The sequence below is a fragment of the Apaloderma vittatum genome, unplaced genomic scaffold (assembly GCF_000703405.1).
Source record: "Apaloderma vittatum isolate BGI_N311 unplaced genomic scaffold, ASM70340v1 scaffold3073, whole genome shotgun sequence".
Lineage (NCBI taxonomy): Eukaryota > Metazoa > Chordata > Aves > Trogoniformes > Trogonidae > Apaloderma > Apaloderma vittatum.
The window spans coordinates 2,964-18,990 of NW_009709617.1; the positions used below are offsets into that span (position 1 = coordinate 2,964).

The following is a 16,027-nucleotide window of genomic DNA, read 5'->3' on the forward strand; positions in this document are numbered from 1 at the left end:
CACTCCAAAGGTACTCAAATACTTCAAACTGAACAACAAGTGTTCGCTATTCAGATTTCCCCAATGCCACTCCAAAGGCTGTGAAAGTAGAAAATGTCATTTTACATGAGGCAGTAGTGCATTTAGTAGGAATGAATCACAAAATATATTTTTGTACAGTAAGACGTTATTGTCACTTTATAATTACCTATAAAAATTTTGAATTGCACAATAAGTTTGCTTTACAATTGAAAACTGCCAGAAAATAGGCTTAGTATGTAACTAAATACTTGCCCCAACTATCCCTTAGAAACAAATTAGGATTTATTTTGGTAAATACTTAAAGTCTAATAAGAGCTATATTATATATCTGAGGTCATTTAAAAATGTTTTAATAGGAAAAGGTTTATATAGTCAACTAAAATCAATTTCTGCCTACCTTAAAATCCATAGAACCACAATAGCTGAGTCTCCTAAACAATATTTTGATTTGGAAGTCCTAACACCAATAAAATCTGAAGCTGTTTAATCTATTGTCGCTTTTTCTGCTTCATTATTAATGCTGAAAAGGCACTGTGTACATTCCTCTGAACATTTGTTGGTTTATTTTTATTAAATTAAAAAGTGTTCAGTGACAAGCTTCAAACACATGTTTAAAAGCAAAAACAAATACGGAATAGACTTCCCATTGATGGATGCAGTTCACGGTATCTGAAGACATTCATTTTCCATAGAACTTCTTATTCAACAAGAATATGAGCAAATTCACATTCACTTTAGCTTTATCAAACATCTTCATTACAGCCACACCTTCATACTGCATCTGAAGCAAATCCTGTAGCCAGAAATAAAATAATTAGTCACTGTGTGAATCCGTACCTTACAGCAAGATGGGGTCATTTTCAGTTGAACATGGGTCAGTCAGTCCTAATCAACAGACAATTACATTTTCATCATGTGGTAACTATTTTAAACTGCAGATCCTTCACAATTTAAACAAGCAATGGTTGGATGTGTGTGGCAAACATTACACATTCTCTGGATCACAAATGGTAAACTCTCAGTAACAACAAACTGGAAGAAATACTGTTTTCTGTGTATTCTGTTTTCTGTCGCTACTTACTGCTTACCACTGAACTAATCATAGAATCATAGAATGGCTTAGGCTGGAAGGGACCTTAGAGATCATTTTAATCCAGCCTCCCTGCTGCCAGGGATACCACCTCTCAACTACATCAGGCAACACATGGGGACTGAACAGGAATCGAACCCACGACCTTGGCATTGTTAGCACCAAATTCAACTGAACTAATGTGGCCTTTGATTTCATGTAGTTGCCCTAATACAAACATTAACTCTGTGCACTGATTGAATAGTTCATGAATACATATTAAAAAATCTGAAATAGTTTACATTCAGAGGAAATGGAACTGTGACTATATATCAGAGTAACAGATTTCAAACCCTACCTGGAAATGGAGCTGTACCTTTTCCATCTCAACTCCCAAAAATTTTGCTTTGATTTCGAAATCACCCACTTCTTCTCCAGGTGTGATATCAAACATCACATTCTTAAACCTTGAATCAAAAAGAAGTGTAATTGATTATGTATGCTGTGCAGTTTTACGTAGTCCAGAGACAGTGTGGGGGAAAAAGCCTGCAGAACAAGAAAGAACTTTCAGGGTAAGCAATGTAAACAGCGTCAACTGAACCACTCCATCCCTACTGGGATGTCTTCTTGGAGACTTTGGGGTATACATATAGTGTGGAATACAGAGCTCTCAAGTCTTTTATATTGGGGGGTTTGAGGGGGAGAAATAAAAAGGGACTGTGGTAAGTCCAGGAAACAAAGATCACCAAGCGTCCACAGCATAGGAACAGGACAGCCAGATTTTCATTCTGCTACGTGCCTGAGTGTCTCCTTGCATGTGCATACACACTCTTCTCTGATTTCAGTTTGCCTCATGTGGATTACCCCATCTGAGGAATTAACTTTGAAAAAAAAAAACCTGCAACCTGGAAAACTATTTTCCATGTAGAATATGGATGAAGGAGTGCAAAGGATGGAAGATTTTCACGACAGCAATCTCAGAAAGGATGTTAAACCACGACATCTGTTGATGTTGCCATAGTAAGAGAGTGCAGAAATGGGTGTTTACTCAGTCATATGAAAGTAATTGGTTGGTAAATGAAAAAGATAACTGCTACAACTACTTAACAAGTCAGTCATTAGCAGTGAAGGTGCTGCTAGTCTTGTACTAGTTCCATCTAAGCCAATGTCAAAACAGGCGTATTCAAATATTTTCTCCAAGGTAATGATATAGCAAGGTACAGGGGAAAAATATGAATTATGATAACTAGGCTTTATCGTTCTTCTGAATGTAAAAGTCCGAGTTGATTTTAGGTATGGCGCAGGAACCCAAAGATTTCTTTTAACAAAAGCCAGACTCCTTAAGCTGTTGATAAGAAAACACTCTGAATTGCTTTATACCACACTTACTGGTTGGTTTGAAGATCTTCAATTTCTAGGATGACACCTTTTTCATGCAGCCTTGCAGCAGTGTATTTTAATGAGGCCTGCTTCAATTTTTTGCTTCCCCTTACCTCCTCTTTTCCATCTAATTTAATTGACCTCCGCGAATTTCTGGGAAGATAACAAAAAATCCTGCTTTTGAGTAACTGCATCATACCTGAAAAGTAAAATTCTTTAAGCATTTTTTCACCCTTTTCCATTCTAAGAACAAAATCCATTCCTTTTAGAGCAAAGTTGCATAACTTCAAAACATACTAATGGGTGTGCAGAGTACCATCAATTAAATATATTGAAAACATGTATACACTCTGGCCTTCTGCAAGATAGCTTTAAATAAATATAAGACTTTACTTTCTGGCTTTTGACTTACATCACAGTGAAAACTCCCGTGGATTATCAATCTTTCAACTATAGATTAACATCTGCTCTCTCTTCTGATAAAACACACTGATGTATTAAATGACAAGAAAACTCAACTCACTTTCTTGTTAAGTTGTCTAAACAAGTTTTTATATAGGTGTTGTAATAATTAATTTGTTCTTCGTAAAATGCTGTCTTGGAGTTAAGTGCATTCAAAGTCTGTTGGAGTTTCACCAGTTCAGCTTTTCGATGATGTCTGTATCTTCTTTGATTCCGGATATCCTAAATAAATTTATTAATGTAATCAGTCTATTAATCTGGTATTTTAAAAAGTCTCAGCTTATTACCATTCTAATCCATAATTACACAACTTGACTTAATTAATGGGAGAAAGCATGAACTGTCGTGTTCTCACAAGCATGGTACCAGTAAAGAGAACTGCAGTTTACATTACTCTGAGGAAGACGTCTGCTACTCATCTAACAAGTGGTGGTATCTTGATCTCTTCTGTGGTCTCCAGGGGGACACAGAAGTTATAAGTAAGAGGACATCTTCTTGCTAGAAACAAAAGCTTTCCCACAGCTAGTTTCTGGTGAAAAGCCTAAGAAATGAGATTGGTCTTCTATTAGGTAAAAGCTAGATACTACTGAACTAGAGCTTGGGTTGAAGGTAATGAGGGAGTTGAGGTAGTTGAAAGTAAAATAAAAACAACTTCCAGATTGTCTCTCATAACAAATCATCTGGGATTATAGGTAAGAAGTGAAAAAGAATGGGGCACCAAATACATATGTAAAAAGGTTTTGTCTCAGGTAGAGGCAGATGTGGACACCTGAACCAAGCAGGGCTTCAAAATGGCACTTCAGAATGCAACATGACATATGTAATTGTATTAGAGACTTAGCTTACATGAGTACTTTACTCATTTATATATTCGAATATATTTGCATTTTTTTAAAAAAAATTATTATATGTAAATCCCTCATGTAACGTATGAGTAATTTCCTCATGAGTAATTAAAGATAATCCAGTACACTAAGATTCTTACTGCTGGTGTTGGGTGTGGATTTGAAAAAGGATTTGTACACAATTTGTACACAACAGACCCAGTGCTTTATCAGACCCAGGACAGGCAGCACATGGGCCCATTACTTGTGTCCTTGTGTCCTGCCCATCCAATGCATATTAGTGTCCATATCAGTCAGAGAATGTTTGGAGTTTTAAGAATATTCTTAAGTCTTACCAGGACTACATTAGTTATTAACTGAAACATTAATGGGTAATTCTGATTCCTTCTAATATATAAAAAACTACATTGAAACACATTTTACTGGAGATATTAAAAAAGCATCGGTGTCAAATCTGGATAGCAAGGTCTACAGTAATATATTATTTAGTTCAGGTAGTTATGCATGAGAATACTGCCTTTCATTTAATTAGTCAGCACACAAAGATGATTTGTTTCTTATCTGCATACTAGAATGACTAAGTGTAGTGTTCTCTGGAAAATGTATGTTGTATCTCTCTAGCAGCAATGGATTTAGGGTAGATGCCTAAAACCGATCAATGTACAGGAATACGTGTTCCATTTACCTTAGCGATCTCATTTATAATTTCTTGGTAGTTAGTTGCTGAAGACACTAATCCCGCTTGTTCCAATTGCCGGAGATTTCTCTGAATTTTCCTTTTCTTTTGTTCTATTGGTAGCTGCCCATCTTCAAAAATAGACTGACTGTGCTTCATTTTCTCTGGAGTTTTGGAATCTAAGATGGCACGTTTTTCTACAAGTTTCAAGTGTTCAGACTCCTGGGTAAAAATAAAAGAATAAAAAAATCCAGAACAGTTATTTTCTGGCTCATGATAATAGTTGAGTATTCAGGTACATTAAATTCTCAAAGGAGTTTATCAAGAATCAAGGTGCAGCCTTTATTACCATATGATGTGAAAATAGCCCATTTACTATGCCTTTTGACATACCTTAAGTAACTAATCTCAGCACCTAGACATGTGTTTCAATTAATCAAAGCATGTCTGAAATCGGCCATACAACTCAATGATCTCACTTATTTGTGGGAAGACTGTCCGGATCTCAAAGGTATCCCTTATGTATGTACACACCGAGGTAAGCTAACGTGCACATCATGCAGACATGGCTTTGTCTGGCACTATCTCCAGGGAAGTCTTCAACTGTGAACTCTTCCCACTCAATTCCCATCCTGAGGATAGCAGTAGCTCCCCAGGCAGATGTTTGCTTGTATTGCATAAGCAAATAAGCTACGTGTCAGAGAGCTTGAGTTACAATACTGAGGTTCATGAGAAAAAAAAGAAAAAAATCTAGCAGAAGGATTCACATCTCAGGCTATTTGGTTTGTATGACATCATATGAGAGAAAAGACCCTGTTTACAAAAAAAAAAAAAAAAAGGTAAAGAAAAAAATTATTCTAGTTGTGCTAATTGACAGCAAGACAATTTTTCTGTTTCTTTGAAGTGGTTACTAATTACACAGTACAAGAAAATTTGCAAGTCTCACGTATAGATCTGAGTAGTCTAAACCCAACAACAATTATTTCATTGTTATAAAGCAGTGGAGAAAGCTGTCAGAGATCAGTTAAGGCTTTCAAATAGCTCATGTACTTTCTTCCCTATTCAGGCACAATATAGCACTTACTTGTTGCACCGTTGCTGGTGTTTCTAATATTTCTAAGAGTGTATCCCCTGGTTGTGTTCGTATCACATCCACAATAAGTCTCTTGGTCCTGTTAAAAGGTTATATGGATATTACAAGACACATGTCATTGGATCACTTCTGCATTTAATTTTTTCAACAGTAAAACGAGCAAGCTCTCCCTTCATTAAGGATACTTGCTATGTTTCCTAGCTTTTTATGTCTCAGAGCTTCCATTAATGATGTTGGACATCTGGCTTCTACACAGATCTGAATAGAGAAATATATGCTTATTTTTTTCCCCTTACGTTTTAGAAAACAGTTTACCAACTAGCACAGTATAACAGTTACTCTTGACGTAATAAAAATCCAAGCAACAACTCACAGGTAGATTTTAAATTATGATCATGACAAAACAGCAGAGGGGAATGCACGGTTCCATATCTAACAAAAGGTCATATTTAATGAATAAAGTGGCAATGCACTCAAAACTGCTGAATTTCTGAAGGAATTTAACATCGGACACAGTGCATTTACACAGACCACTTAAGGGCAGATATTTCGTAGCGGCAACAGGCAAGGAGCATTTCCTGGCTAAAAAAGGGAAGCTGCTACACCCTGATATCTAAACCAGTTCTTTTTCTGTCAGAATTTATCTCATTAAAAAAACCTGCTGTCTTTTCATCCAGAATACTTCCAAGAACATCCTGCTACAGAATTCTGTTAATTTGGAGGACAGAATTATAAATGAGAAATAAGCTCATTATTCTTAAAAATTAACAGAAACTTGAAGATGTAGCTTAAGTTTCCCAGGAAAATGTCTAAATATGATCAATGCTTCTGTGATAAAACTTTATGACAGTTTAAAATGATAGTTTGCCTATGAAAAGTTTGAGGTTTTGGTTTTGGGACTAGAAGTTCTCATAAAAATGCAGTACAATGGGACAAAAGATTTACTGATATACAGATAACTTTATCTAAAACTACTGAGTATTTTTCTATGATCCAAAGTTCTGTGGAAGGGCAGCAAGGTAGGAATGACTGGAAGCACAGGGAGCACTGCTCCTTTCATGTTAGAAGGCAAGCTGCTAAACCTCTTGGAAACTAGCTGCTGTTAACTGCACCAAGCCGTTCTATCATATTCAACAGCTTCTGAAGAACTGCTGTTAAATGTATTTTTCCTTCAGAAACTCTCTTGGAATCCACTGCAGTTTGCCGAGAGAAAAACGAAAAAACAAAAAAGTGAAAAAGTCCAGAAAGGTTTCCTAAAGTTAGTTCACTTGGGCTTTTTCTGTCTGACCCAACCTTTGTCAGGCTTTGGTGGTCACCACCACGGTCTACATTAACATACATGGGACAGCATTATAATTTTATGCACTGCCTTTTTTATGCACAGGCATCGACATGGCTGGCCAAAGGCTTCTTTCCACTTCCTCTCCCTCCAGCCTCCTCTTCCCACACACTGAACATGCTCAGCTCTGATATTTTCCAGAAACAACCAACGTGGGGGCTGGATGCCTCCCCCTTTACCTGCCCCTGGGCACCTGCACACAATTCGGGCACCTGACAGGGTCCTCTACATGGAAGCACCAGCAAATCTTACGGTTCTTCACAGAAGCCTTAATTTAAATAAGCAAATACATCAATATTTCTATAGAAGAGGCATGTCACTCTCAGAGAAACAAGGTACATTCAGTTAATCAGCTGTGATTTGAGTTTTAGCCAGGTGCTCACTGTTTCAGAGTTGCAGTAAAAAACTTCTCTGCAGCTAAGGTGGAAAAGCCAAGCATCTGTATTTGCACATCCCCTGTGTAAAAGGTGGCAATAAGTATTTTAACTTCTGATATTGCTGTAATCTAAACACAAGTTTATAATTATTCTTCTGTCAGATTTACTGCATTTCATCAAAATAAGATAAATATTACTTGAAAGCATTTATGCAACAGAAAAGTTAAATTCTTTCATTAATTCCCATGCTATTGTTTCAAGATAATTCCACACAGTGCAGAGGATTAAAGACATTTCTTTCAGCTTGATTTTGCATATCTTTACGCATTCCACTAAGTGGTAACATTTTACTCCTACACAGAGGGAGCTAAAGAAAAAGTGCTTCCTGTCCTTTTTTTAAGGGACAGCAGCAGGCACATCATTATTACAAAACCAGCTCAGCCACAGCTCTAGAGCCTTGATCTCTGGAATACGAAGTGACTTTAGATCTCAAGTTTACTTTAGGAAGATACTTCAGATCTCAAATTATGTTTCATAACAAGTTGAAGAAAAACTTGTGTTTTCTTGTTCAAGATTCAGATCAAAACCACACAATACCAGTGTAAAAATTCCATTTCCTTTTAGGATAAATAGCATGAGCTTTTTTGGACTTAAAATCAGATTTTTTTTTTCCCCTCAAACTTTAAACATGCATTTATGGCTTTTATGGAAATTGCACTACTTAGTACAGACATTATAGCTAAGAACTTTCTTCAAAAGTAAAACTTCATGTATGGCTGAATAAACTCAGTTTACTGAATTTTGATTTGGTTAAAAAAAATTATTCAGATTAGGGTTGTATTACAGCCTGTATCTGCTCTCCTAGTGCTTTGCAAAAAGTCCTCATGCTGTATTTCCCTTTAAAGTGAACTTAATCTTCACACTTATAGGATAAAAATAAGTGTATTAAGAGGAGAGCAGCATCCCATCCTCCTCCTTGTTCAGGAAGCACTAGGATCTTGAATAATCCAATACTTATTCTTGACAGCTTGAAGTAACTCCCAAGTTGAGGTGACAATAAATGGATACTAAATGCTTTTATAAAAATAAGTTTGACTACGAAGTAGCCTGTATCCCAAGGTATCCCAGTAGTCATTTCTTAATTTCGTCACCAAATAAAACAAACATCATTTTCTTTCCCTGGGTAAAAGCATGCATAGTGACAGTCACATCCTGTTCAAAGGCCCAATGGCCTTATATTTGGAAAGTGTGGGGGTTTTTTTGAGGGGGAGGAGAACAGAGCGTGACACTATCAGTCCCTTACAAGGCTAGAGAGCTGCTCATCTCTGCTTTCCCAAGGCTGTGTTATTTTAAAGCAGATTGCTTTTACAACGTTATGGAAAAGCACTTACTACGTTAGATAATGATCCAATCGTGGTTCAAAACACAAGTGGCAGTATGTTTATCTTTCTGTGAGTTTTCTGGAAGAACTGACATTACCACTGACTTTTGCAAAAGTTTGAATAGGACTGAACAAAAACTGGCTTTTGAAGATTGAGTGTACTCAGCACCTCCAGAATGGACTTAGGCAGGGCAGCACAGTGGAAGTAAGCTTTTCTTTTCTAAAAAATAAACAAACACCAGCATCGCTAGAAAATAGTTTTTTTGAGCAAAACTTACTTTATCATCAGGCTTTTGAGATCCTGACCTTCACCTTCTCGTAACTCGTATTTGCTTGTTAGAGACAGCGAAATCTCTGTTTTTGCAAGCTGATTCAGTGTGCTTTCCCTGTTGGGGTCATTGGGATCAACAGCTCCTTCCCCTGTAAGGAAACATGTTTTTCTTCAAGTGTGCCAATTTTCCCATGACTCAGTGCATGAAGCAAACAACAACCTGGATAAATCCCTATTTCTACCATTTAGAAGCAGTCTTTTTTTAGATGCTAAACAATCAAAACCATAAGCCAGCTATCTGTAAGCCAAGTTAGAATATTTTGGAAATGCCACCAATTCTTACTTTTTAAGCTGCTGATGTACTAGAGACTCACGTCTTCTTTCCAAAGAAAAGAAACTATTTAACATCATTTGTCCTAACATGCAGCAATACTGAAAAATTTAGGAGTAGCAGCTGTTAAGAGGCTATTCACTTGGAAGCTGGTATTGTCCATGATATCCTCGCTACTTTCTAAACAGTTCACATATTGCTACGATTAAGGCAAATTAAATAACGGTCACCATATTCCTTATAACTCTCTAATATATTTGCATAATTTTTAAAACTTCATTTGGATAATTAAGTGACCAAATAAAAAAAATTTGTTTTAAGGTTTCTCTGTGCACTTCTTGTAAGTTTCTAGCCAAGACCAGCAAATCTTAAGATCAGGCTGTTAAAGATTACTTGTTTTTTCATCTGCAATGTGAGCAAAACTGGATCATTCTCCTCAAAACTTAATTAATGCTGGGATTTTGAATCATGTCATTCATCTTTCAAATGAATGTTGCAGTTGGAAGAAGGTTCAGTTGTAAGGAGCAATGTCACGAAGTGTTCAGAAATGAGTTCTCTAGTAAATGAAGTTGTCACTGTGAGAGACATGAGTATGTAAACCAAGCCTCCATTTAATTTTGCTCCTAGAGTGAAGCTTGCCATAAAGATTAAGAACAGCATACCAAGGAAAGACTCTACATCAGGAACAGGTCCTAGCCCTTCCAGCAATTCGTTTAGCAGGTCATTAGTCTCAGTGGCAATGGCATCCTGGTGTTCTAATAGTAGCTATAAACAAATGTAAATGAAGTCATTATCCAAAACAAACAAAACCAAAAACCAACTCCCCCTTTCCGCCCCACAGGAAACATTCCCAGTGTCTTTATATACCTGTAAATAAATCTGGAGACCAAATGCTGAGAAACACAGACCTAGTGTGATCAGGATTATGGAGGACCCAAGGTAGGAAAGCATGCTCAGTTCTGGACTAATAGTTTAGAATTGCATGTGTTTCTAAGCATATGACAGAATACCGAAGTTATGAAATACACTGATTTTTCCTTTATTCCCAGAGTCAAAGAAACTTCTTCAACTTTATTTCACTTTCTTAGCCAAGACAGGGCAATATTTGTAAGTATAAATAAAGGAGAAATGTCTCACTGGATTAGAACAAATTTGTTTCTCTTCCCATTAGAAATTGTTATATTCTAATAGTAATTCAAGATAATGTTTTTACATTAAAGCAGTCTTCTAGGAAAAATGCAATCTAATACTCAATTCCAGACCAATTCTGGACGAAATTATTTCAAAAGGGAGGATGAATACTAAGCCTTCCCCAGAGACTCTCTGCTGCAAGTATTTAATAATCTATACACTTTAGTCTGATGACATTCTGTGATTCTGTGACTAGTACATTTTCAATGACTTACTGAATGGGTGTTGATAATTTCTTCAATGGAGATATATATGACAGGTTTGCTAAGGGTCACCATGTCAGAGTATTCATCAATATTGAATTTCTCCTCTGGTTCAGGAACATCACATGCTGCTTGAAAAAAATTCCTAGAGAAAATGAGAAAGACTTCAATAATTGTCCCCTATAAACTCACTTTAGTCAGCTTGTATAAAAAAAACCAAAACACAAAACCAACACAATCAGTCTTTGACATACATTATATTTCTTTTATAATCTGCAATCTACTCTCAGTGTTTGAAGGAGCCTTTTGGAAGAAACACATTTACACATCAATACAAATGATAAAGTATTCTCTCTTTTTCGAAAGCTGGTCCGAGATTGTTTTAAGTATTTTTTTCTTCTCATTCAACGAGGAGTCATAACATAGTCAATTTTAAACACTTAGTCTGTCTTTAATGCTTTAGAAGTTAGGAGAGGATTTCCACAGAAAGAACCTCCAATTTTATCAAGTCACTCTGCAGAATTTAGGGTGCTGAGAAAGAATTATTTGAAACAGCCGCACAAAATTACCACTTGGCTTACAAATGTTTAAATCGTTGCTACTCAGAAATCAAGCTGCTCAAAATGACAGAAAATGTAATACTGTTTAGAAATGAAGTAATATCGAGAGGAAAATGTGCAAAGTGTGGTTGAAGTTACTTTGACATGACTATCCTGTGCACGGAGCGCAGAGACCTGCCCCCCAGGATGACACAGGTCTGTCTCCAAGCTACTGAGAACTTCTGGGATTTGCACAACCAGCCAAGAAACAGTAAGGTCCTCCTGTCAGAGGACTGCTTCATTTTCCTAAGTGAGAGGATCTGAATTGGAGTGCCTGAGAGAAACAAGGTTTTTAGATGAGGCCTACAAGGATGCTGCAGGAGCCATCCTGCCTTCATTGTTCCAGCCCTGAACTGTTCAGGAGGATACATGTCTCACGTTCAGGGGACCTTTAAAGTGGGTATTAGGAGGGGGAGAGGGGGGGAATAGGATTCCTCAGTTTGGAGAGGAAAAGGCTGAAGGATACATTCAAGTCCTACAGAATCACAGTGGTGTTGTATAAGATGGCTAAAAAAAAATCATTAATCAAATCCCACAATAATGGGCCAAGGGATTATGCAATGAAACTAGCAGGAAAATGTTAATTTCACATAAATGAAAGGAAATACTGTTTTTTAACCAACATGTAGCAAACTTCTGAATATTGTTGCAGAAGAAGGTTGTGGATGTAAATGATCTCAAAGGTTTAAGAAAGGCTTGAAGAAATTCCTACACAAGTTCATAAAGGCACAGTGAAAGATCTAGGCAGGGCTGGTAGCTTTTAAGATAGTGAATGTTGCAGTTGCTGTGTGAGTACAATGGGAACAGGCAGCTGAGAGCAGCCACCATTGGTGTCTAATGAGGGTTTCATTAAAAGTACAGAGCACAGCCGACTACCCATGGACTCAGTTTTGCATGAAGTTAGCTTAATTAGAAGAGGGATTCTTCCTTTGGTACTGATCAAAAGGACTGGTTATGGTCTAACTACTTCAGTAAACAGAATTACTAAGTTTTGTGTTCATGGCAGATCTCTTGAGGAAGCTCTATATATGAATAGTGCATTTGCTTTCATGAAGGGCAGATACTATAGATAGAAGTTCTGAAAGTGAGTTTGTTGCAAGACTCAGCAGCACTTCAAGCTAGTAATAGCAATTGCTCCCAAAGATGGGCAATAATCCAAAAAAATTGTGTCCCAGACTGTAGCAAAATATGTATTTTCCAACAAGTGTTCAAGATGAAAGAATAAAATCTGTGTGGAATCTCTTGGCAAAGATGAAAGACTCAAAACTCACATTTTTTTCCTGACCAGTAAGTTTTTCTCTCACAACATTCGGCTGTCCTCCCAACCCAAAGAACACATTATTTCCACTGGGTAATGAATCACCTCGTACTGCTCTCACAGTCTGTGTTTGCAGTAAGGAAGCCTTAGTGCAACGAAGCCAGCCAAAAATGATCAGTTCTCAAAGCAATGTTGAAGCAGAAGCTCAAATTGTTACACCTGCTTCAATCTCCTCAGCAGGGAGAATTTCTTCATGGCACATCGCTCAATATTTTTAACTCTGAGCATGGAATTCCTGTAAGTGATGAGCCCATCTGCCTTACTTATCCTAGAGGTGAGCGCTTATTGCGTATGTATTAGAGGGCTTTGCATACCTGAACTTCTGGTATGTTTGTGAGAGGTAAGTGTTCATAGATGACAGATGTTCGCTCTCTCCTTCAAACAGTTTGTTAGAAGCAGCATGCTGAAGGACTTTTGCCACACAACCTAGATTCCTCCTCTGGTCAGGGTGTATCTGGCCCCCTGCTGTCATATCAATTATATCAAAACCATCAGGAGCAACAATGGCAGGGTTCATGTAGCGGTAGTACAGGAGGTTGCCAACAATCTAAAAGAGAAATTAAAAGTATCTTCTATTTGCATACAGTAATTACATTTTACAAAACATGATCCGTAATTTCTACTTCTGAATTAGGCCACAGGAACCAGTGCTAGAAGAATCACTAAGATATATGTAATCTACTTGCAGTATGTTTTTAGAGCCCTTCCTCATTGTATTTAAATAATAATATTAATGCAATTTTTAAAAATACATTTCCTTTTTTAATATGTTAACAACTTCAGGTAAAGATAAAAAAAAAAAATGCCACAGTGTTCTCCATGAAAGGATTGCTGCTGGTAGGGACCACAGTACAAAACCTAACCCCAAGATGATTCAGGTAAACTCCAACCTTGTAAGAACAGTTACTATTCAATGCAGGTTGAGCAGTGCCTGCCATAAGAGTTGCTGAGCACCCAGATTAAGATAGCTAGGTTGTGGCAACACAGTTCCCTTCTTCCTTTCCACCACCCCTCTGCAGCCTAAGTAGTGTCAAATTCATCCAGTAAATGCTGCTGTTCTCAGTTCCTTAGAATGCCTGGTGTCAATAAAAATCCCTTCTTGGCATTAAAACAACAAGCTGCTGGCAGCTGGCCCTCAGAAGCCTACCTTTAATAGTTCATCTTCAGTTGCATCTGGGAATTTCTCATGGAGTGAGCTCTTCAGAACTTTGGCTATGTATCTCATTCCATAACTACACACAGAGCAGATGAAAAGGAAACAAATATGGGGAAGACTCCGATGAAACACAAAGACGAAACACAATACGATCATTTAGTCAGTCAAGTTACTGACTTTTTGACCAGCTACTTAAAACACTAAAGGTGACAATAGTGGAAAATAAAAGTGTTTCAAGTACAGGGAGATGTGTTCAAAAGGCTGCTGCAGCAGAGTAGAAGTGGAGAAACCGCTCCCTCTACTGGGGAAGTCATTTGAGAGGCACGTATAACAAGCCCTGAAATTTGAAAGTTATGTACACCACTGAGTTGCAGGTGAAGCCTCACTGTGCACATGAATTGCAACTTGGAGAGTTCTATCTCAGTACTTACGGCATCATATTGAGAGAAGAGAATATAGACATGAGAACTTTGTCGGTTACTGCTCGCAAACTCTGAATCGATGATTCCAGTTTATTAACCACTTCTGTGTGTGTTAATGCTTGTTCTGTGGTTACATCATATGGCAGTTTGCTGCAAAGGAAATGGATAGTAAATCAAGCTAAACATATCTGAGAGCAAAATAAATTTTTTTTTTTGCTTTATGAGGGCTATAAGTGAACAAAAAAAAGTCAAGATTAATACAATTGAAGCTAAGTAACAAAAGTCTCAGAAGCATTAGCTTCCTTTTTTTTTTTTTAAGGGTAACAGCTTGTTTAGGTGAGGTTGCACATGCCATCATCTACCTTCCCCTTAATTAAATTAGGATCCCTTCCTTTTGTAAGGCATGGATCTCCACATCCCAGTCCCAGCATGGCTCCTCAAAGGACTGGGATACTGCTAACATACTGTTACAAACCTGGGAAAAAGCTATACATTCTTCCATAGCAGAGTCTACTACGCTTGTAAAGATTAAGTAATTGAGTCCTAAAGTTCATGACCAGGAAAGTGATCCCTTTGTTGCTCAGAACAGGTTTTCCAAGCACCTCTTCCCAAAGGCTCTCATGCTTCAGGAAGATGGGAAAGGGACGCATGGGCACAAGCACAATTTGCCAGAAGAAACGAGGGATCCCTCAAGCATTTAGATGCTAAAATATGCCCAGCTTCCTCACCTGGCCTCACCGGTCTGCATTTCTAGCTGGTTTACCCATGCCTTGTACACATCCACAGGACTAGTGTTGATTACAAGGGACTTGTCCTCCATAATCTCTTTCACCACTGGGGCCAGGAGCTGACGCAGAGTATTCTGTCCACGAGCACCTCGATTGAAGCTAACAACCATCTTAATGACAGTGGGGTTTCCAGTGACAATATCCTGTATCTGGTCTACCTTAGAGCTGTATCAAAAACAAAAGAATTCTCAGGTCTCAGCTATGTATGCAATTATTTATTGTTTCAAAACCCACATGTTTTAAATTATCCTATTTCTGTCCTGAGACACCTTTACACAATCTGTTTCTCAGGCTTTCATATGAAAAAATATTATTATAGAAACTACTGCCTGAATTCTACATGCATTATAATAATGTCCCTGGAACATAGTGTAGTCAGTGGCAGCTGATATATACCCTATTCAGGTCCAAATATGTGTTCAGCAAGTATCTGTAAAGGGTATAAAAGACTTTATCATTTCAAGACAAGCCACCACTCTCCACTTGCAGAACACATTACACAGAAAAGGAAAATACTTTCTTCACCATTAAATACTCAAAGACAAAAGCAGGAAATCCTAGTGTCTACTTTTGCAAGCATCTTTTCCATACAGAAAGATTGTCTGAATTAGAAATTTCTGAAATTTCTGAATTAGAAATAGCTGAAGTAAATGAATAAATTACAAATCTGTCATTAACAAAAACATGTATGCAATTTTACAGGAGTTCAAAGATTAATCATCAAATTCTTTTAGATACAAATTATTCATTGAACTGTCTGCAATGCAGAAAGCCTTCTTGTGAATGCACATACTTTATCTCCTCTTCTAGAGCAGTTTTGAAGAGTTTGAGAAGCAGATATTCTTCTCGTTGATTTGAGGCATAGTTATATAGAGTAAAGATGACCGTATCCATAAACTTAGTTGATTTGTTTTGTGGCATCTGGAAGATCAGCTTTGCCAGATACGTGGGATTAGTCTGCAAAATAAACAAATGACTTAAATGCTATTGTCCAGGACAAACTACACCCTCTTGGGGGCAAGCTCTCTCTACACTTCTATCAACATCTAAACCATTTGTGTTAATTCCCATATATGTCACTGAAGCACAAGAAGAGATGCATTAT

The 16,027-nt window shown here is 37.4% G+C and overlaps 1 protein-coding gene across 1 annotated transcript in view; it reads right to left on the minus strand.

Annotated features, from left to right (window-relative positions):
- Window positions 1-283: 283 nt before the first annotated feature.
- Window positions 284-16,027, minus strand: part of IQGAP2 (IQ motif containing GTPase activating protein 2) — a gene marked incomplete at its 5' end in the record, with an annotated part of 35,664 nt that continues 19,920 nt past the window's right edge. The window contains 14 exons of the mRNA XM_009866982.1: window positions 284-814; window positions 1,449-1,557; window positions 2,480-2,623; window positions 2,994-3,154; window positions 4,463-4,675; window positions 5,538-5,625; window positions 8,922-9,063; window positions 9,908-10,010; window positions 10,652-10,784; window positions 12,871-13,103; window positions 13,704-13,788; window positions 14,144-14,284; window positions 14,863-15,087; window positions 15,716-15,879. Of these exons, the coding sequence (XP_009865284.1) occupies window positions 701-814; window positions 1,449-1,557; window positions 2,480-2,623; window positions 2,994-3,154; window positions 4,463-4,675; window positions 5,538-5,625; window positions 8,922-9,063; window positions 9,908-10,010; window positions 10,652-10,784; window positions 12,871-13,103; window positions 13,704-13,788; window positions 14,144-14,284; window positions 14,863-15,087; window positions 15,716-15,879 (2,055 nt within the window). The remainder of the gene's footprint in view (window positions 815-1,448; window positions 1,558-2,479; window positions 2,624-2,993; window positions 3,155-4,462; window positions 4,676-5,537; window positions 5,626-8,921; window positions 9,064-9,907; window positions 10,011-10,651; window positions 10,785-12,870; window positions 13,104-13,703; window positions 13,789-14,143; window positions 14,285-14,862; window positions 15,088-15,715; window positions 15,880-16,027) is intronic.